The 22,300-nt window shown below is 39.8% G+C and overlaps 3 protein-coding genes across 7 annotated transcripts; 1 reads left to right on the top strand and 2 right to left on the bottom strand.

Moving 5' to 3' along the window:
- Positions 1–6,484: 6,484 nt before the first annotated feature.
- On the top strand, positions 6,485–12,278 carry igldcp (Ig-like domain-containing protein). Of its 2 annotated transcripts, XM_079462628.1 has the most exons (6): positions 6,485–6,591; positions 7,446–7,486; positions 7,573–7,920; positions 10,358–10,627; positions 10,960–11,010; positions 11,137–12,278. In XM_079462628.1, exons 1-6 carry the CDS (start codon positions 6,548–6,550, stop codon positions 11,214–11,216), a joined length of 834 nt encoding a protein of 277 aa, XP_079318754.1. In that variant the 5' UTR covers positions 6,485–6,547; the 3' UTR covers positions 11,217–12,278. The 2 variants fall into 2 exon arrangements, with proteins under 2 accessions (XP_079318754.1, XP_079318755.1); XM_079462629.1 differs by lacking the exon at positions 7,446–7,486 and having other exon boundaries at positions 6,511–6,591.
- Positions 12,279–12,520: 242 nt separating this feature from the next.
- On the bottom strand, positions 12,521–16,391 carry plin2 (perilipin 2). The gene is made up of 9 exons (XM_079462365.1): positions 16,374–16,391; positions 15,656–15,819; positions 15,513–15,546; positions 15,219–15,414; positions 15,037–15,119; positions 14,656–14,908; positions 14,040–14,224; positions 13,290–13,415; positions 12,521–13,143 (listed from the first exon to the last, which is right to left on the bottom strand). The coding sequence occupies exons 3-9, from the start codon at positions 15,540–15,542 to the stop codon at positions 12,751–12,753; spliced, it is 1,266 nt and encodes a 421-aa protein (XP_079318491.1). The 5' UTR covers positions 15,543–15,546; positions 15,656–15,819; positions 16,374–16,391; the 3' UTR covers positions 12,521–12,750.
- Positions 16,392–16,700: 309 nt separating this feature from the next.
- On the bottom strand, positions 16,701–20,663 carry larp7 (La ribonucleoprotein 7, transcriptional regulator). 4 transcript variants are annotated; one of them, XM_079462328.1, is made up of 13 exons: positions 20,469–20,663; positions 19,951–20,177; positions 19,748–19,848; positions 19,566–19,649; positions 19,295–19,459; positions 18,949–19,051; positions 18,519–18,839; positions 18,257–18,392; positions 18,009–18,151; positions 17,815–17,924; positions 17,561–17,720; positions 17,368–17,459; positions 16,701–17,238 (listed from the first exon to the last, which is right to left on the bottom strand). In XM_079462328.1, the coding sequence occupies exons 2-13, from the start codon at positions 20,165–20,167 to the stop codon at positions 17,161–17,163; spliced, it is 1,710 nt and encodes a 569-aa protein (XP_079318454.1). In that variant the 5' UTR covers positions 20,168–20,177; positions 20,469–20,663; the 3' UTR covers positions 16,701–17,160. The 4 variants fall into 4 exon arrangements, with proteins under 4 accessions (XP_079318454.1, XP_079318457.1, XP_079318455.1 ...); XM_079462331.1 differs by having other exon boundaries at positions 16,772–17,238; positions 19,951–20,196; positions 20,326–20,663; XM_079462329.1 differs by having other exon boundaries at positions 16,772–17,238; positions 20,326–20,663.
- Between the last annotated feature and the right edge of the window lie 1,637 nt (positions 20,664–22,300).

Raw genomic sequence — 22,300 nt, 5'->3', positions numbered from 1 at the left:
GCCATCTACAAGCTCCTCATATAGGCAGCAGCAGAAACAGAGTGTAGCTACTCGAACCCCCCCTCAGAGAGCTTGGGGGTCGAGGCAGCAACCTCCTAAACCTGCTAGGCAGGCGAAGCCGGATCTGAGGACAGTCATCGTCTCAAACCAGAAGGCTGCTGCAAAGAGGTCCTGATGGGTTTTCAGGACATCCGAGGGCGGCTCCTCTTGGAGGACTGAAAAGTTCGATCCTTCCAAGAAGTCCTCAGAAAATCTTTACGTTAACCCTGCCGTCCAAGAGGTTTCGGGGCACGTTAGTTTCTATTACATGGAATCATCAGAGTCTACCCGAAGATGATGTAGACCTAGTGAATCTGCAAATAAAATCAACAGTCCGACCATTCCCTGCCGGTCAGCCGCTTCAGGGCATCGGGCTTCACACAACCGACATCAATGTCGAGAGGTTGACCCCTTAGCATACCTTTCTCCACGAGTGGAGAAAGCTTTACAAATTCTAATGGGGTAGTAGAAGGGTAAGAGTTGTCTCTCTTGGTGAAAGGGGCCATAGAATATGTTCCCCCCCATGAGAGTCAGATCGGCTTTAAACAGCCGGTACTTCACAGTCGGAAGAAGGATGGAGGGCTGAGGCCCATTTTTATATCTGAGAAATCTCAACAAATCTGAAGAGATACAAGCTCAAGATACTCACTGTCCCTATTATTGTGGCCGGAATCAGATCAGAAGACTGGTTAACCACAATAGTGCTGAAATTTGCATACTTCCACACTCTTATCCTTCCTCAATATCGGAAGTTTCTCAGGTTTGCTTTCGGGGGCAAAGCTTACCTATATCGAGTTCTTCCATACGGCCTTGTTCTTTCCTCACGCACCTTTACAAAATGCATGGATTCAGCCCTTGCTCCTTTGAGACTTCAAGGGATCCATATACTAAATTACATAGACAACTGGTTAATATTAGTTCAGTTTCACAATATGGCGATTCGACATTGAGATCTCGTTCTCGACCATATGAAGCGTGGGGGGTTACGGCTCAATGCCAGAAAGAGCAACTAAACTCCTCAATAGAGGTAGTATAGGATTCGGTCACGATGCAGGCACGATTGTCCCCTGCACGTGTTGAATAGATCCTGACAGCGGTGTCCAGGATCAAGTAAGGTCATGCTTACACTGTCAAGCATTTCTGTGAATTTTTTGGTCTAATGGCGGCAGCGTCCAACGTGATTCCTTTGGCCTCCTGCACATGAGATCTTTACAGTGGTGGCTAAAAGGCAAAAGGTTTTCCTCGAGAGGTAACCCGTTCTGTATGATCAGGTTAACGCGCAGATGCCTTCGTTTCCTGGTTATATGGAAGAATCCTTGGTTTCTCAATCAAGGGTTGAAATTGGAGTGCAGCATCACCAACTGCACAAATATTGCCTGGAGATTAGCTGTACTACAAGTACTGAGGTACTTCCTTCCAGTCCTTAGAGGCCATCATGTTCTTATCAACAGAATACGACAGTTCTCTTACATAAATCTTCAAGGGGGCCTGAGACTACGCCCTCTCTACAGACTGGCGCACTAGGTTCTCCTATGGGCCCAGGAGAAGTTTACATCGCTCAGGGCAGTGTACATCCCTGGAGTCCAGAATGTGGGAGCAGACAAGCTGTCAAGGCAGGGGCTGAGGCCCGGGGGAGAGGAGACTCCATCGACCTGTTTGCGTCCCAAGAGACGTTTCATTGTCCTCTGTGGTCTTCATTTACACGCCCAGCTCCGTTGGGACTGGACGCCCTGGTACAGACATTGCCACAACGGCATCTGTAAGCTTTCCCTCCGATCGCTCTGCTCCCAGGACTTCTAGAAAGAGTCCGACATACATTAAAGTGTATGTGGCAGCTATCTCGGCCTGTCACCCCCTATACCCGAGGGTTCTCTGGGGAGACATCCTGTTAGCTGTTCGGTTCCTGCATGGAACCATGAGGATGAGGCCTTCATCTCAGGTGAAAGTTCCTGCTCTAGACTGTGATTCTAGAAGGGCTTTCCCAGATGCTTTTTAAGGCCATTGACTCTAGCTGGGACATTCATTTATCCCTCAAGCTAGCCTGTCTGGTAGTCATTACCTCTCTTTGGAGGGTAGGCGACCTTCAAGCTTTATCAGCTTCTCAATCTGGTTTGGAGTTAGCTCCAGGCTTTTCATCCTCCACCTCACGAGATAGCGGATACCGAAGGTAATAATTGTCATGCCCTGTCTGGGCGTTAGAAGAATATGTGCGCAGGTCTTCTTTATGACAAAATTCTCACAGACTGTTGGTCTGTTTTGGACCTCGTAACAGAGGTCAACCAACCTCTAAGCAGCCCATTTGTAAATGGATGGTAGAGGCAATTTCTTTAGCTTACGAGGTGCGTGGAATACCTTCACCTCTGCTAGTAAGGGCACATTCAACTCGGAGTATGGCTTCCTCGCGGGCCCTTCTGTCGGGCGTCTATGCAGGATGTTTATATGGTACTACAAACTGGACCTCTTTTCTTTACCTGGAACCCAGGCACTTTTGTCCTGAGATGTGCGTGGACACCTTCACACTTGGACAGACACAATGCATTATGGCGTAGTGGGCATTTCGTTCCCCAAAGTGTCAACATTGACGCAGTGTAGAGTTCCCTCGAAAGGGAACGTCTCAGGTTACGACTGTAACCGTAGTTCCCTGAGACAGGGAACGAGACACTGCGTCGTTGTGCCATAACTCCCTGTGCCTGGAGCATTTGCTTCAATAATTTTTGCAGAAGCTGATTTGCATTGCGTCCGCTTCCTATTTATACCTTCCGGTGCCGCGCGTCACTCGTGACGTCATAGTGACGTCATCGCGGCGCGACGATAAATCGCGGCGCGACGATAAGTCGCGAGATTAGTTTCACACAACGTATTCAGATGCGTCACGCTGCTGGCGTTCCCCAAAGTGTCAACATTGACGCAGTGTCTCGTTCCCTGTCTCAGGGAACTACGGTTACAGTCGTAACCTGAGACGATCTCATATATGATGACAACATCGAAAATGTCTGTGTGCATGTATGAATGATTCAAAGAAAGACTCAGTTAGTCATGAGTCTGCCTTCATGTCATGTCTATTCTTGGTCTTGAGGCAGATTCATGACGAAGTCTTATGTTTTATGTGACATTTAGTCATTTAGCTAAAACTAAATGTGAGAGAGAGATGTTGGCCCAATCTGCTTTCTATGCTCTCTCTCCGGTCCGTGTCTTTGTTCCCGCCATCTCGTTTCCTTGTTAACCTTCCCTGAGTGTTTCATTACCTGCCCATGACACTTGTTAATTATCCTTTGTCTGTCTCCCTTTAAAACATCCTCGTGTTCATTGTCCTGTGCTTGTTCGCTGTGCGCGTTTTCCTGCCCATACGTAAGAGTTCCTAGTTCCCTTTGTCTTTGTGTTGATAATCTCTGTGTTAAGTTAGTAGTTTGTTTTTGCCCCCCATGTGGGAAGTATTTGTTTTCAATTTTGTATTTTAGTTTTGGTTAGTGTTTCCCCCATTGTGGGTGTTTGTTTTGTGTTTTTTTTTAATTAAAAATCCTTGTTAACCCCTTCATTCCCGTTTTGCTGCCTGCACTTGGGTTCTTCATATTCCCGTTCCTGACACAGTTACACTCTTATAAGATTATATGAAATGTGTCAATGTGTAAAAAAAATTTTTTTTATAAATTGCCTAAGTTGAAAGGTGTAAACCACTTGCACTAAAATTGTTCCCATCCATCATAAAGGCTTTTCAAAGTAAAAAAACATAAACTTATCAACCAATAAAAATGACTTTCCCAATTTCAGCATGTAGAGGACAATATTGCAATATATTTATTATTCATCATAACAAAAATAGAATGAAAATGATTTAAACATTAACTTAAAATCAATTTAAAGGAAGTATTGTAACTTCGTTTTGTATCTACTTCCTTTGTTTTTTAGGTCTGAACAAGTGTCAGTAGTCAACTGAAATACAATTGTTTTCCATCCAACCACACATGGCCACAACGTTTCTGTTTCAAAGAACCAGACATAGCCTGTTCTCATTACTGACTTTATCTTTTACATGCAAATGTACTAAAAGCTTGCAGCATGCACAAACACTCACATGTGCAGCATTAACAAAAATGTATATATGCAGATTTAAACATTAAACTGTACACAGTGTAAACTTTAACCTCTGGTCAGCCAGCTTCATCAAGACCATTTAAGCCAGAGACCACATGCTGAATATAACACTTATAACAGCCTCACCAAATACATAAGTACGAATGTCTCACAGGTTTATAGGCGTCGTGGAAAGTTTTGATAAACATTTCCTTTAAGTTGAAAGTAAAAGCCCCAATGAACTGGAAAGATCTAAAAATAAGACATAAAAGGAACAGTTCACCCAAAATTTAAAATGTTGTCATGAATTGCATCAAGTTGTTTAAAACCTGTATAAATATATTCGTTAAGTTGAACACAAAGAAAGATATTTGGAAAGAATGTTAGCTACTGTCATTTCTGCCATTAAAATGGTTGTCAAAGGTGTATATATATATATATATATATATGCCTGTATATATGTTGGTTCCAAAATAAGATAACTCCATTTTTTATTATGTTTTATTGTTTTGGTTAGCTGTATTTTGTAATTATTATGGCTTAAAGCAAAGCAAACCAACTAAGGATTGATATTAATTGGAATGCACAATAAAACGTTTCTCATCTGGAACCAAACTCTTCATATATTCACGTCCACTTGTGTATTACGTATTGTTTGGCTCCTCTGTTTATCTCTGCTGTTTTATCAGTCCACCCTATACTGAGCCACCGGGCGGCTGTCCATGTGGAAAGCTGTGGCACTGCATGGCTTTTGTTGTTTCTGCGTTTATTCACTCATTGTTCCATTAGTTTGAGAACCATGAGTACTCTCCAATGTCGGCCTTTGGTATTAAACTCCTTTGTGAAGCATCTGGGAAAAGGAATTAGGTAAGAGATTATTTTGTACTGAGTTCTAGATCTAGATGTCTAGATGTCGGTGGTGGGACTGGTAGTTGTCCAGCAGCTCTCCCACCATCAAACGGAGTGATCGGCGCAGTGTGCGGTATAACGTTTTAATGATTTAAACCCTATACGGCGCCTCATAGGAAAGCCTGACGGAGACACGGAAGGCGGGGCAAATGACATAGACACCGAACACGTGTGGAGCTGTCAAACCGGCTCCCCACGAGTTCGACAAAAAAACAGAGGAAACAAAACCAAGACAGGACTTGGATCACGACAGTGTGTGTGTGTGTGTAATTGTTAACTCAAACTTATTACTCAATGGTGCCCTACTATTACTCAGTATTTATCATTCTTTCAAACATATTTCTTTGTGTTCGTCAGATCAAAGGAATCTGTAAAGGTTTGGAAACACTTGAGGGTGAGCACACTACACAAATGACAAACAAGCCCTACAAACCATCACAGAAAAACACATACTCTAGCATCGTGCATTATCCATCATTTGTATTCGTATGGGTACGAAGAACAAACAACCTTAGGCAAAGACATTGTGCAAGTGTTTTGTTTTACAATCTGTCAGTTATTTCATCTCGAAGATTAGATTGTAAACACCCAAAACATGACAGAAACATGACAGAAACACGCCCAACAACCTTGTGACAGCTATACCACACAGGAGACATGGCATGGGACTCACCCAGCCATTTGTAAATGTCATTTTTTTAATTTGTCACGTGTTATGACATACCTGTTAGTCATTCATGATAATTCACCATACCAGCATGCCTATGCAATGGAGAGAATGAATGCTTGACATCCTTTATACTGGTTTTCACACATTTCCCTCCTATACTGAGCCAGTCGTGTACCACACTTTGGAAAATAGAAGAGAGAGAGCAATGCTGAGTTTCAGTTTCCTAGCGCCTAAAGATGAGCCCCGCCTGGGCGAGCTAAAACGAAATGAAACTGTAGTTAATCATTCTGCTTTCATTTCCATAAAACTAAGGAATTCACCATCACACAAGCACAAAATGTAATGCCTTGTAGTTCTGTAAATATGTAAATTCAACAACACACAACCCTGTAGGCCTACATCTATCTTGTCGTTATTCCCATTTTCTGTACATTATTCTTATTTATATATGCAATTGTTTAAATCTTTATTATAATTCATCTTGCATTGTGTTAATTCATACATGAATGAATCAACATGTATGGAAGTAAGCCGTTATTCACACGTGAATTCATGGGATGTTGTAGTTGAGGTTCATTCTAGTACATGTCTTAAATCATCATTAGTTCATTATAAAGTAACTCTGAGCTTGAACATTAGTACATGATCATTTACTGTTATTGTAAAGTGTTATTAAACATCGTAAAATGCACGTGTTCACGCATGGGATTTATTTCAGCAAACGTATGTAAATTCTCACGCATCTATAGACTAGTGGCAGAAACGGGTAAGTAAGTTTCGCTTTCAAGGAAACAGAGAGTTAGATGAGAAGATAAAGAGCCGCTCAGCTGCCTGCTGTCTCACATACAACCCGTCAAAATGAAACAAGGAGCCGAAACAAGCGACATGGACAGATATTACTGGTGAGAATGATTTTAATGCAAATTATATTATATAGATAATCGTGTTATATTTAGACATATCTAATGTTGGATATACGCCTTCGATTTCGGTATTTTACGCCTGCTAGAAAACTAAATGGCCACAAAAATATCACCACGACTTACATATAAGTAAAAGAAAAAGAAAAGATACACACTTAAAACTATTTTTGCAGGTTTTGGTAGTTGTAGCAAATATTACAAAAATAAACAGCTAAAGTAAATCACTAAAACCTTTTATAAACCCATTTATAATAAGCATTTAATTATATTTATAATAAATGTAATATTTTTAAGAAATATTTGAGTTCCTCAGATTTACTTATTTTATTATATATTATTTATTTTACTTATTTTAATTAGATTTACTCAATTTAATGCTATTTTATTTATTTAACAGCTTTAAAATGTACTTATTTTTTCATGTAAAATCTTTAAGTGTAAAGTTTGAATATAGCTCAGTAGGCCTACTACTTTTACTTACTTTATTATTGACATTATGGTTAATAATATTCGATAACTAAAAGTGGTACGTACAATGGAAACATGTTGATGGCAAATAAACTGAGACATCAGAACTATATACTTTAAATACCATAACCATAAAACATGCATTTTAGTCTTGAACAAAAGAGATACACTATCTGTGAAAGTGATCATGTTTATTCCTTTTAGCAATTTGTATGTATTTGCTTATTAAATGTTTTTTGTATATTCTGTTTATATCACACATGTCTATGGTTTATAGTGTCTATGTGTTAAATGTAGATGTTAGATACAGTTCAAAGGGATTTCACAAATCTCTCTAAACGATACTTTATTACATCTTTTCCCAGGCTCTCAATCTATCTTATGCAATGGCTTGCGATTTGTGTTGGTAAGCATACAGTGAGAGAATATCAGCTCCCTAACTTCTTTTCACAAAGCTAAATCTGTATTTTGTCTCATTTGACCGTCCCACAGGGTCCTCACCCCTCTCATCGGTTATCCACACATCATCTAAAGTGGGTCACCAGGCTATCCTGCCATGTACCATGACATCACAGCTGGAGCGCACTCAAACACCCCACATCCAATGGCAAACCGTCCAGGACTTAGTGTTTGAGAGGATGGGAGAGGAGCTGTTTCAAGGAGAGGCTTTTAGGGAGCGTGCCGATGTCCCTGAGGCGATGCTCTTAAGGGGAAACTGCTCGCTCTTCCTGCAGGACGTCCGATTCAGTGACGAAGGGATTTATGAGAGTTATCTGGTGGTCGGTGAATCGAGTATACAGAATCGAGTATATATTCAGAGCGTCCATCTCAAAGTTATTGGTAAGACATTAAATACGCAAACACAACAAATCCAATCATAACGGCTGCTACTGTCATTTGTTTTCGTGTGTTTTTATCAAGCCCAGAAAACATGACTTACATATGCAAAGTACAAAAACTGTGGAGAGGCGCCTAGCTCCCAATCAGCATCGCCATGGAAACGGGCACAATCAGCGCACAATCCTGCCGGTTGTCAGCATCTGCACCGCGTTACCAAACGGGATAAAAGCACAAAGCAGAGCTGGGTGAGCTACGACTCCGATTGAGATGTGTATACCGGCTCTGTCAGCTACCAGGGATATGGGAGATAGAGTGGCGATCCTGACACGTTCCTGTGTGGGGACGTCCGGAGGGTACCTCTCGACCAGTAGACAGACCAGTTAGGTGACACCGGTACAGCTGTTTGCCAGAGGCGGTGGAGGAAACGCGGCTACTGGTAGTCCCAAAGACCAAGACCTCCACTGTTTTGGAGCTGGCCCACTCCCATGAACTAGCCGGACATCTGAGTGTGGCGAACACGATCCAGCGCATTCCGGACCGAATTCACTGGGCTGGGTTGGATGGGGACGTCAAACAATTTTGCCAGAGCTGTCCGAGGTGCCAGAAGATATCAGCAAACTGCCCTCCCCCAGCCCTCTCATTCCTTTAGCCATCATAGAGGTACCGTTCGAGAGGATTGGGATGGACCTGATAGGGCCGCTTCCAAAGTCCACCTGTGGCCACGAACACATCATGGTCATAATGGACTATGCCATGAGGTATCCAAAAAGCTCTGCCCCTACGAAAGGCAATGCCGAATGCAATTGCAAAATAACTTCCTGTTCTTCAGTCGGGTGGTCATCCATTGCAGATCCTGACGGACCAGTGTACCCAGTTTATGTCTTGGCTGAAGGCTGACCTATGCCACCTCCTCAAAGTCAAACAACTGAGGGTGGCAGAGGATGGACGCGACTGGGATCTGATGCTGCCCTACATGCTCTTTGGGGATCGTGAAGTGCACCAGGCCTCTATCAGTTTTACCCCGTTCAAGCTATTCTTCAGGCGGGAACCCAGGGGGCTACTGGATGTTTCCCGGGCAGCCTGGGAGCACCAGCCAGCACCCCATTGCAGCGTCATCGAGCATGTGCAGCAGATGAGGCATCGATCGGGTAATGCCCCTGGTGAGGGAGCACCCGGCCAAGGCCCAGCTCGCCCAACAAAGCTTATATGACCGGGGCGCCCAGCCCAGAGAGTTTCAGCCTTGAGCCAAACTTCTCTTCCAGCCCCCTGACCGACCTGACCAGAAGGGGGCAGCCGGAGAGAACAATGTGGAACCCGGGAAAGCTGAGGTGGCGTTTCAGAAGTTAAAGGAGGATTTGTTATCATACCCTGTACTACACGCCCCCGACTTCGGTTGCCCCTTTTTTCCTACAGATGGATTCTTCCAAGGAGGGAGAGCTTGCGTTATAATCTCCTGGGACGGAGCTTCACTCTGGTTACTGACCATGCACCGCTTCAGTGGATGTCCCGGGCCAAGGAGAACAATGCACGAATCACCCGATGGTTCCTCGCACTCCAGGACTTCCACTTTCAGGTAGGACATCGGGCTGGGGCCTTCCATGGTAATGCGGACAGTCTGTCTAGGTTATCGTCAGTTGGACAACGCGGTCAAGGACACAACTCAGCCCCCACCCCTGACGTATGCCCAACGGTTGGATGCAGATTGGCCCTTGTCCCGGGACGACGTTTGGGGGGGATGTCGCCATGGAAACTGGCATAACCAGAGCACACACCTGCCGGTCGTCAGCACTGCATTACCAAACGGGATAAAAGCACACTACAGAGAAAGATGCGTGAGCTACGACTTCGTTTGAGATGTGTATACTGACTCCTGACGACCGGTATACAGGACTTCACAGCCGCCACAAATCCTCACCAGCCTCACCGTGCACTTGGAAGGACACCTCACAAGACCAAATCTACCAGATTGTGAGTGAATGTTCTGGGGGTAATTCTTTGAATAAATCACCTTCCGGGTTGTTTTGCACTGCAACCGGGTTCGTCTCGTGTCTGCTTTGCCACAAAACGCAAACGCTTATAGCTATACAAGCTCGGTTTTGTGCGTCGTGGTGTTCTGAAATATCCTCAGATGTCAGGTGCAAATAAAAACGCAAATACAGATACAAACATTTAAAGGTTTGCAGTCTTCAGAACTGTGGTTTGTTCCACACACGTCACATCTAAATGAAGACTGCATTAGATTAGATTAGATTAGATTAGATTAGATTAGATTAGATTAGATTAGATTAGATTAGATTAGATTAGATTAGATTAGATTAGATTAGATTAGATTAGATTAGAATCGACTTTATTGTCATTACACAAATACAAGTACAGTGTAACGAAAATGCATGCAAATCATATTTATATCATGGTGTCTTCTCTCTTCACGCTTTAGATCACAAGAGCATCAAGTCCATAGAGGTTGGAAGAGACCTGATCCTGGACCTGTACACACATCAAGCACAGCTGGTGATTTTTCAGAACAGTAGGCCCGAAGGCACACCATGGACAGTCGTGTGGAATAGACACGGAGGCAAAAACAACACGGGTCATCTATATGACAACAGGCTGATTTTCAGGAACGTTACGGCCCGCAGCGCCGGCATGTATAAGGTGTTGGACTCACAGGGATTGGCACTCAGTACAGTCAAGGTCTCAGTCACAGGTAGGCATCGGTGGTTGAACAGAGTAGCCCCTACAAATGTCATTTAAAGAAGCATTAAACTGGATGGCAAAGACGAATCATACAAAATATTGTTGATTTAAATAACAAACGATACAGATACAACTATACATTTAATGTATATATTGTAAGAATCAATTATAAACAAAAGTTCTCATCTGTTTGGGACATGACTGAATTCTTTGCAAGTGGCTTTGGATAAAAGCGTCTTCTAAATGACTAAATGTAAATGACTTCAAACGTCCAACTATATACACGTTTACCACAAACCAGTACTGTATATATGACTAAATGTATCATTTTCTCAATTATAGAACGTGTGATACCCAGAGAATCAATAGTTTTGGAAAGTAAAGCAGCATTTGGTAAGGTGTATACACAAATAAAGCTCTCAATAATATTATTATAAATAATAATAAAAAACTGAGTAGAATCTATTGTTCTATAAAGCACCTTTTGACTGTTTTCTCTCTTTCTCTCTCTCCCACTAGGTAAAGGTATAATGAGTATTCCTCTTCCATCGATCATTATTCTTTCCCTTGCTTTTCATCTTGTCCTGCCACTGAATTGAGCGGTTTTTCTTTTGTGGTTTATCTATGCAATCATTGTCTGTATCTATTTATCCCACAACTTAAAAAAGTAATTGTGAATTTGTATGGTTTAAACAAGGCTGTCTGTTTAGATTTATAACGTTTCATTCAACTCTGAGTGGCTGTATTTAAGAATGTATTAAAGACGTGTATGTGTATCTTACTTGCTCATATTTTATGATTACACAATTTCTTACTGTACTTTTTTTTTTCAACAAACTAAGCACTTGCACTTCTCTAACATCATTTACTAATCGATGATATCAAGTCAAAAATAAACTCCATCAAGATAAATCTAGTTTTGCACGCTCAAATTTACAGAGAAGTAACGGTTTTGTTACTTCTTACATTTGTAATGTTTTATTTCATATTTAAATGTTTCATTGTAAAGCAATAGTTCACCTTTAAAATGATAATCTGCCTCCTGTCATTTCAAACCTGTATGACTTGATAGTTTGAAAAATGTTGGTATCAGATGATCGAAGGTGAACTATTCCTTTAAATCTGATGTGGTTTTATGCTCTTTTATGCTCGCAGCATATTTCTTTATTTGTTGTAAATATGAATAATTTAGTCCAGTTGATTTGTGCTGTTGACAGAATATTGTATCAATCTCAGAGTTTTCAGGGTTCTCCACAGAGGTCATGTCAGGCTCTGTAGCCAAATCTAAAAAAGTGAAATCTGGCTATGTTTATGGGTGTTTCTTTGAACCTTACACTTTGTACAGAATATGGATCGGGGCATCTTAATCTTTTTTGTGGCAGTACACATACATTATTGATGACAATACATTACTCCTTGAATTGTTAAAATATATTTTACACATAAGCACAAAATATATGTTACGTCTTTAAATTGAGATTATCCGCAACAAGCAGGGTTTGCAAATACCTTATACATGCGGACAAACGAATGATTTAGAGGCGCTATCTTGAGGCCACAGTATTAATAACTTTGTGTTCAATTATTGTTTATATTGCCAGTCAGAATTGGGTATAATAGTTTGTTTTTGTGTTGCTAAATGAACAATATAAATTTTTGGCAAACAGTTGTCTTGTTATTAATCCTTTAATTTGAAACGTTAAGTGGGTGGGATTTGGGTTGGGCGAGGGTACGTTCAGTCTTCCTTTTTTGTCCTTGGCTGATCACACGCCTTGAGTGAGCCTATTTATGTTATTTCCAGTTCACTGTAATATCTTGTTTTTATCAGAAAATCCCATATTTGCAAAATGTGAATGTAAATAGATGTGTCAGTACAAATTTTAAGAACCTACCCAACAAAAATAAATGCGTATTAGTTTATTAGAAATGTAAAAAAGACACAAGCCAATGGCTTATACAGTGCAGAAGGCACTTTTCTGATGACAAGATCATTTATGCAATTTTACATGAGTAAAGCGGAGATGTTAACGAAACATTTGGTGAAGAATAACACATTATTTCTTACTACAAAACACAGTGTATAAGCAGACACAGATTTACTCGCAAGACTGTATTTATTTAAACACATATTTTTTACATTGAGAGCATCTCTAAATTGGGCTGACAGCTCGTGGATCGTCCGGGTTTGACTCCGTTCACATCCGTGCGTCCTGTGCGTGGGTAAAATGGACCTACCAGCCAATTGAGCGGCGTATTGTTGATCAGATAGTCCATGACGTTATCCATTGAGTCTTGTATTCTGTTCATCTGAGATCTAGTGCTGGTGAGAACTGTATCAGACAGATCTCCCATGACGGCAGCTTTATTAAAACTGGTGTAGATATCCATGGCCGATTGACTGACGGAGAGGGCATGGACCTGGACGTGTTGAGGAAGACCTTTCAGATTGGACACCAGGACCAGACATGTGCTCTGAAGCTGCTGGCTGAGATTGTGGGCGATGGCCAAGGTGCGAGATTCAATTTGCTGGTTGAGAGATATGCAGAAGACACAATAAGGTCAATATACTATAATTATGTCGTTGAATTTCATGACAGATTTTGCAGTTGTCTTTTAAAGGAGATTCTTTATTATTATTCGAAACATGCAAGACGGAGACGTCATTGTGTTACCTCTGCTTCATTGACTGTGATCTTGTCGTTCTCTTCTTGACTCATATTATTCCATCCCATCAGTGAACGCATTTTCTCATTCACCTTCTGGTTAGCACCATTGATGTTCTTTCTGGTATATTCGATCTAACAATAAAGAAAAAAAACATTAGGAATCAAACACAGCAATTTATGTGCAAGCCTCATGTTTATCATCCTTATTGTACAATTATTATAAAAAAGTAAATGTAAGTAACTCAAATATTTCTATTAGAATTTTACCAAAGATATTAAGTGTATATTAAAAATATAATTTGTTAATGAAATACTTATTTTTTTATTCAATAAACTTAAAACAATATGTCAATTTCAGAGAAAGTAACTGTTGGACTTCTTTACTAAGGCCCACTGAAAAATGTGTTAAATTATTTTAAAAGATTTTATTATGTTAAGATAACTGTTTATTTTTGTGATACTTTTTTATTTTGTGATTTGCTAAGCCACATGAATAATTGTTTAGAGTGAAGATCTTTTGGTTGGTGAAGTGTTTTTGTGTCCATACAATGTAAGTCATTGACCCTAATCTTCAAAATATCTTCTTGTGTGTCTAGTATGTGTCATGCTAGTTTGGAATGACATGGGGCTGAATAAATGGTGACAGAATTTTCATTTTTGGGTGAACTATCACTATAACAGTGACAGCATTCATGCAAACCAAACCCGCATACACGATTCTAATCGATCCCTAAAGTTGATCATATGTCAACCTACCAGATCCATGTTGTGGTTCAGCTTGGATATGGACTCTTGGCTGTGCTGCACGGCATTACGAGCCTTGGCCACAGCTCTCTGGTAAGCCCTTTCTCTTACTTTGGTGGAGAGAGACCCCAGACGCACATAGTAACTGGGTGCATCGCTGTCGTTCTCAAATCCTATATTGTTTTTCTCTCCAGACGCTGAGAAAAAACGACAATCAGGAGGACAAAGAAGCAGTTGTTAGATTTTGGCATTTTCACAGGCGTAATCCAAGTACAAATTAGTTTGACTCTAGAACCAAGAATGAGATTGAGAATGAAAGGTCTCTTTGACATTTTCGTATGCATCTGGCGCCGCACATGAATCGTATTATTTTACAGGAAAACAGAATAATTCCCAGGATATTCCCACGAGTCTCGGTTGCGATTTTGTAAATATTACGCACATATAACAGAATATAGTATGCGGTGTTGTTTCAATGCAAGCATTTTAAAAACCACGAGACCATCACAAGATATATGGAGTCTTAAATATGCAGGCCTATACATTTCACTGACTTTTATAAATGATGAATCACACATAACATTACACTATTTTTACATCTTACAGTCACATCTCATCAAAGTCTCACCTTTCTCCTCCTCAGTTTCAGGTAGGTATTGCTCTAGCAGGGTCTCAGATGTACTCAGTGCCGTGTCCACTCCGCTGCTCACCATCTTGAGCACCTTGCTCTCCATCACTGTATGGACTCCACCACTGACCACCGTCTTGGTTTTTTCCACGCTGTCCTGCACAGCCTCACGGGTTCTGTCCATCACTCCACTCATAGTCCCAGTGACGGTTTCCTTGGCTCCCGTCACTGCCTCTCTAGCATTTGCAACAATCTGAAAAAAGAAGAGGTAATATTATAACAATAAAGATCGTTCTCTTCAAAGAAAGATCAAATAAAGAAATGTATACATCTTTGAGGCACCATCTAGGTTAAAGTCACTATATTATTAATGTTGAATACCTCATTTGAGGGTTTGTGTAGGATCGGCAAGGTCTGTTCTATCTTGTCCAGTCCTTTGCATGCCAGCGTGTTAGCCAAAGAAACTACACAGGGAAACAACCGCTTTGAAACCCTTGTTCACATTGCAATCTGCATTTCAACGCAAAGATTTGATCTCAGGATTAAAATCACACAAAACGTACTCTGTGGCTCGAGTCTTCCAATGTAAGGCAAAGCGGTGTTCAAAGCGGCCGAGGTTAAAGTCTTCACACTGTTCTCAGCTGCTTCGCACACAGACTTCAGATACGGATGATTGTCTTTGGCGTGGCCGTACACGTTCGACACAATATCGTATGTGGAAACGATCAAGGGAAGGTTAGCCACTCGGGCAACTACATTCTAGGAATAAACAGCAGAAAGATCATTAACACACAATTCAGCAATCGTCTTATGATCAATCATCAACACTTTTCATTTTCTTAAAACCTATAGGCTACCTGGTTTGTCATCACATCTACAGAAGCCATGTCACTGTGATGGAAAGAAGAATATAATACACAGTTAACAGTATCGGACACGCAGAAGTTCATTATTTTTAAACAGTACAGACAGCTCAAAATAAAAGAAGAAATCACTTTACCTGTTGCGGTGTTCTGACTGGGTGTGATTTACACCGAAATACTTTGCTGGGAAACGAGCTGTTCCTGCTTTTATAGCGACACTGTGAGCGATGACGTCACGCGGTGTGATGTAATGCAAAGGTCACGCGCGCGCTGACGGGGCTTCATCAGGACACTACAGTGGCTCAAGAATAACACACAAACTAATAAAGACACACTGCCGTGGATTTACAAATACGCATTTTAATATCTCGAAACTCGTTACTGGAGAAAGACTGACCAAAACCGAAACCTGGTGTGACTCGAATGTTCCTTTTTTGCTGACCTAATAAACGCGGTATTTGGGTGAAAGTTCACAGACAGACGTCAACATCCGTAACGCAGATATTGAGACATGCTGGACGGACTATGAGCGGAATATACACAGATTATTGCTTTGTTTATCACTTTATAAAGAAATGATGAGATGTAGACCAAAGTACACGGTATGTGACATGATGTCATCCTAAACGTGTGTTGGTCAATATTCAAATTAATTCACAACATTAACCAAATCCATTGCATGAATTTAATCAAATTTGTCAATATCTTTATAATTGTACTCAAATAAAAATATCTGAGGGACCCCCTAAGTCTATTTTTACTTGTTATGGGGGTTCCTAATGCCTAACGGGGAGTCCCGGATCCCCCCAGGCCCCCTTCAATTCGAGCACTGCCGGACACTGTACCTGAACTCACCTTATGTCGGACTGGAATACCCCTGATCTTGTCTGAGGGGATTTAAAGGGGTGTGGTCTCATTTGAATTTGTCATAAGTATGTTATAATATGTAAATGTTTGCTTTTTGGTGTAATGATAAGAGTCCATGCTTAAATAGCAAAGTATGTTTCAAGGACCTCGCGTATATCCCACAACGCTTAAATATAACATTCCCTAAATAGAAGGAAATTCTGTGGGGAACAATGCTAAGGAAACAGCGGTGATGCCTGGTCACATCCATGCACAATAAAAACTACAAAGATATCTAAATAAGTCCGCCCATCAAGGTGATAGAAACGTATTTTTCAACCAAAGAGAGTTTCTCTCATAGTATATGTGTATGAGACCGTATGGTGGAAGAACGCATCTATGCTTTTAGAAATTAATTTTATTTAAAAACGGTACAAAAGGTCCAAGATGCAAACATAAGGACAGATATAGTTTACATGTGGCCTTTTATCCTGACTGGTACCCTTGACTAACAAAAGAAAGCAAAGTTTTATACACATTCTTTTAACATGCCGTTTTAGACACCGAACTAAATCTGTTAACAAAAAATATAAACCTCACGCAAAACTAAAAAACAAAATACAGTTGATCTCTATTTCTGAAAGATCAGCAAAACTAATCAAGGTATAATAAAAATAGCAGTGAATAAGCCAAACATCTTAGCAATGTACAAAGCAAATTATTAATTAAATAACAGGTCTGATAAACAGACAGTTTTGCAAACAATTCATTTGTAAAAGTAATTTACTTTAAAGAGTTAATTGTTATCAAAGCGGATGTGCTTGCTTGCTTCCTTGGCCCGAGCGATGATAATTTTCTCCGCTTTGGAAATGAGCTATTAAAAGCAATGAGAGAATTATTATTTGATGTAGATCACACAAAACAAAACAATACTTTAGCTTCATTAAATCTCATTTCAAACAGTGAATGTCTTTATTCTGGTAAAAGGGAACAGTTAACTGACCTTTTCTGTCCCACGCTTCTTTTCTCTGGGTCTGTTCAGCTTTGCTTGTCGGTCGACCAAAATCTTCTGCCAGTACCTCTGCTCATGGTCACCTTTATATATTATAAAAACAGCTCGGTTATTTATCAATACTGCAATGCCGATCTAACTAACACTTTACAGAGCTATAAGAAAGAAAAGGTGTAAAAATAACCTGAGAGAAGATCAAGACTCCAGTTGTATTTTTTCTGCAGTTCTGATCGTGCCGTGATGATCGCCTGTGCATCTTCAGGGCACGTGAAGCGTACGTGACCCTCTGCATCTCCATCAAGAATATCCACATAGACCACAGCTGATACCTCAGACAATGAATCCTAATATTAAAACATAAAAACAAGATTCTATTAAAGCACATTGTGTTATCAATTTGACTGATGTTTTCCTAAGCTTATTGTTTCCACACTGTACCTTGATGTACTTCTTGCTTGGCAGAGGTTGATGACTGCTAATCTTGACAATGACTCCGCTCACAAATTCAGGGCCAGAAAGGGGCTCTTTCTTAACCATCTCTTTACAAGCTTTAGGGAAAAATCAAATAAACAGGAAAATAAATAAAATAAAGAATTCCCCCCCCAAAAAAGTTATCTTACAAGTCTACTTACAATCTTTCTTGTCATTCTCTTTAGTCTTCATGCTGTCACACACAATTGGCGTCTGATTGATCTGAGCAACAGATTTCTTTAGATGAGCCATGCAGCGCTTCTGCAGCATCAGATATTCCGTCTTTAGGTTTAACCACTCTTTCCTGACAGAACAATGGAAACAACTCATGATTCATGAAATAATTGATTCACAAATATATATTTTTATAATTATGATGAGGCTTGTTCTAAAATGAGAATGTTTTTACTTTGAGAGGACTCGTAGCGGGATCAACTCCTCGTCTATTTTCAATCTCTCTTTGTGCTTCTTCTTTCTCTTCCTCTTGGCCTTCAGAACAGAATCATCTTTCGCTTCAGAGCTCAACTGTTCATCGTTCTTGCCCTCTGATGATAAATATATAGAAGAATATGAACAAACGCAACTGAATTGACATCTATTAGTGTGAATTGATTTTCTTTATGCGTTAAGCCTTCTCCTTTTACTGTAGGTGTGACCAGACTTATATCTACCTTTCATCTCACTCGCCTCCATGTTGTCCTCCTCTTCTACCTTCCTCATTTTGGATGGCATCTCATCCCGACCTTCTCCAGCCGAAGCCTCAGCACTGTGGGATCGTCTTCTTTTCTTCTCTGCTTTCTTGGCTCTGCTTGTCTCACTTACTGGTTTTGATTCATCTGCTGATTGTTTCTTTGGCTCTTTGGTGACCTCCGCTTCTGTGGCTCCATCTTTGTCCTTCACCTTATCTTCCACCATGTCTTCGACAGCGTTGGTTTTAAGCTCGCTTCGAGTTCTTTTTTTCTTCTTCTTTTTCTTACTCTCGTCTTCCTCATCTAAAAGTAGAAGATACAGGAGAATTCTGAGAGGTAGCATGGCACAGACAAGTTGAGACCTCTTCTCTCTTATTTTTATTGGAAATGTTTTCAAAATAATTAAAATCACCTTGTGTATCCTGGACAGCATCGAAGGGGATTGTCTTCTTCTTACAGGTCTTCGGGAAGATGCCCGGCTTCCTTGAAGCGTCTTCTGGAGGATTGTTCAGCATCTATCATTTCAAGAGAAAAACAATTGGGTAAACATTTCTTCGCAGCACTCAGGGCACTTATATAAATTGGGGTATGCACTTTTTACTACAACACAAAATGGTCAATAGGCACTTTGATTTATGATTTATTAATCTCTAATATGCTTATTTTATTCAGTTTGCATTATTATATATTAATGCAATAAAATGGATAAATGTTTTTCACTATTTTCTGTAGTTGATATTCCAAATACAATTAGTTACCTCTATAGCTTTCTGTGCCTGTTCTTCCGTTTCAAACTCTACGAATCCAAAACCTTTGTGATGTCCTGTGGTCTTGTACCTGGGGATACTAACATATACCACATTTCCACACTTGCTGAATATTCGCTCTATCCACATATGTGTGACCGTCTTCGGCAAGAGCTCCTGAAAAGCAACAATGTCAATACATTATGATGGAGGATATTCACAACACACAAAAAACACACATAGAAAAGATGCAATCAGGTGAGACTCTTTTTCAATCAATTACCACATAAACTGTGCGGCTGTCCACATCTTTCGGACTCTCACCGAGCGGATACTTTCGCCTCACACGCGTTCCCTGTAGATTTACCTAAGGATACAAATGTCATCAGAAATCCTTGCCTATAAACTAGAAGAAAATCCCCTAGACACAACAAGGTTAAAAAAGGAAAATTAAGCAAATCACACCTCAATTAATGCAGAGCCCTTTAGAGCCCTTGCGATTAATTTGATATCTGTGGTCAACTTCTTCATTCGGTTGAATGATGTCAACACTGACATGTCAATATCTGCAAAGAACAACAAAAACGGTGTACAAATTATTCTAGAAATATGAGTATTAAACTGTGTAAGCAGCATACAGGTGAATCAGGCCAGGTAAGAGCACATACATCCGTCTCTAGACTGTTCAATGAGATTCTTCATGAATCTGTCCTTGTGAAGATTTACGTCACCGAACCAGAATTCCACCTGCTTCTTTATATCAGCCAGCAGATGTTTTACTCGAGATCTCTTCTTCTTCTTCTCATTCTCATTCTCTCGCTTCTTCTCAGACAGATTTGAAGATGCGGCATCCCCTCCTGTAGGAATCTTCTCCGTGTCAATCATATTCCGAGGCCTGTTAGAATTACAAGAAGCTGGAATTTTGTATTTAGTTATTTAAGTTACTCATGCAGCATACATGTAGAAAAACGTGGTTACATTACCAAAGGGAATACAGCACACCGAGTCGGGTGACTAAATCACCGCAAAACGTTTTCACTTACCGTCGACTTGTCACTGAAAGATGGATTTAGCTTCTTACATGACAATTAAACAAACACGTGGCGCTTAGAAAACAGCTAAAGGCGCCAATACTGCGTTAAAATACTCGCTTTACATTACCATGGAAACACTATCTGGCATTTACCTTTTCGTTATTACGATGAGCTTCTACGCTTTCAACGCAGATGAATACGTATAAACCTACATTGATGTTAGTCAAGCACGCACCTGACGTATAAAGTGTTTTTTGTGATTATTCACAGCAAATTCGTAAACACCGATAGCAACAAAGTTCCACAATAGTGGGTCGCACAATGATGACGTCAACGCGGCCGCCGGGAAATTTAAAGAGGGCGTACTTTTATATATACACCATGATTAGAAAACATTACCAGTTGTAATCTCTAGTTTGACTACAAATGCCATAATTAAACTGTACAACCATGGTTTTATTTTTGGTAGTTGATGGAGTGAATTAATTGCAAATGCAATATTTTGTTGCTATATGTTATGACGTTTCATTCATTCAAACTTCATGGATCCATTACTTAAAAATGCTACGGTAGAAATGTCAACATGTCTTTAAATGGGCATGTAACTAGCCAAGAGCACCATATGTAATCAATCACTAGTATATTGGTATATTATGTCATATGTTTATATAATATGATATGAATCAGATTTATTTGCCAACTGTGCAGAACGATAGGCTTGTTTGAGATGAGCAAAATCTGCGCAGAACCGATCACCGGTGATCACCGCGAGCTGCATGTCGGTTAGAAAAGTTTTTTTTTTTTTTTTTTTTTATAATGCTTTATTGAACCTTTTGCTATAACAAAACAATGTTACAACAGAAACTTAACAAAGAAACACTTAGATTAATGAAAAGACAGGAAAAAACATTTCCATGGCTCGAAACAGACAAGACAAAAATAAAGAATAACAATAAAACAGATCAAAAACAAATACATGAGAGGGAGTACACAAATAATATAAATTAAAAATTAAATAGGTTGAAAAGCTTATAATTAGTGCAAATTTTACAAGTCCCTTGTGCTTTCATATTGGAAGAAAACATAATTGTTTTTAAATACAGTTTTATCTCTTGTAGAAAAACTATAAAAATAGGTTCGCTATTAGAAAATGTACATTTATGTATATAAAATTTACACAGAGAAAGAAATAGGTTGATTATAAAACAAGCATTTTGGTCACCTTCAAAAAATCCCAAAATAACAGTTTTGGGGTTCATAACAAAGCCCTTCAAAATAGTATTTGAAATAAACAAACCAACATGTTTCCAAAGTAGTTGAGTACAGTTGCACGACCAAAACAAGTGAAGAAGAGATTCAGCTTCATTCTGACAGAAGATGCATTTGGTGTCAAAGTCAGATCTAAATTTTTTCTTTAGAAAAGTTTTGGAAGGGTAAATGTTATGGAGTATTTTAAAGGATATTTCTTTGACTTTACATTTACATTTAGTCATTTAGCAGACGCTTTTATCCAAAGCGACTTACAGATGAGGAAACATTGGAAGCAATTATAACAACATAGACAAACAAAATACATAAGTGCATCAAACTAGTCCATTAAAGCCTAGCACAGTATAAAAAGCTAAGAATAGTGAGGTTAGTAATTTTTTTTTATTTTATTTATTATTATTATTATTTATTTATTTTTTTTATAAAGAAGGAAAGGGAAAAGAATTAGGAAAAAGAATTAGGAAAACTTTGACTTTATTAGAAAGAAGATATTTTCATGCTGACGTGTGCCAAAAAACTCTCGCGACGGCGAGGCGGCTGTGTCGGATTGAGCAGTCGAGCGCAGTTGCTCTCCTCCGACTGCGCTATTCAAAAGCATGATGGGAAACGACTGACCGACGACACAGCTTCATGCTCATTGGCTGATAATGTCAACTGATACATTTTCTCTTTATTCTAAGAATTAAATTACCCATCTGTTTATTTATATTTACAT

This window comes from Barbatula barbatula (assembly GCF_947034865.1).
Source record: "Barbatula barbatula genome assembly, chromosome: 1".
Lineage (NCBI taxonomy): Eukaryota > Metazoa > Chordata > Actinopteri > Cypriniformes > Nemacheilidae > Barbatula > Barbatula barbatula.
This window is presented reverse-complemented; position numbering and strand designations above follow the sequence as displayed.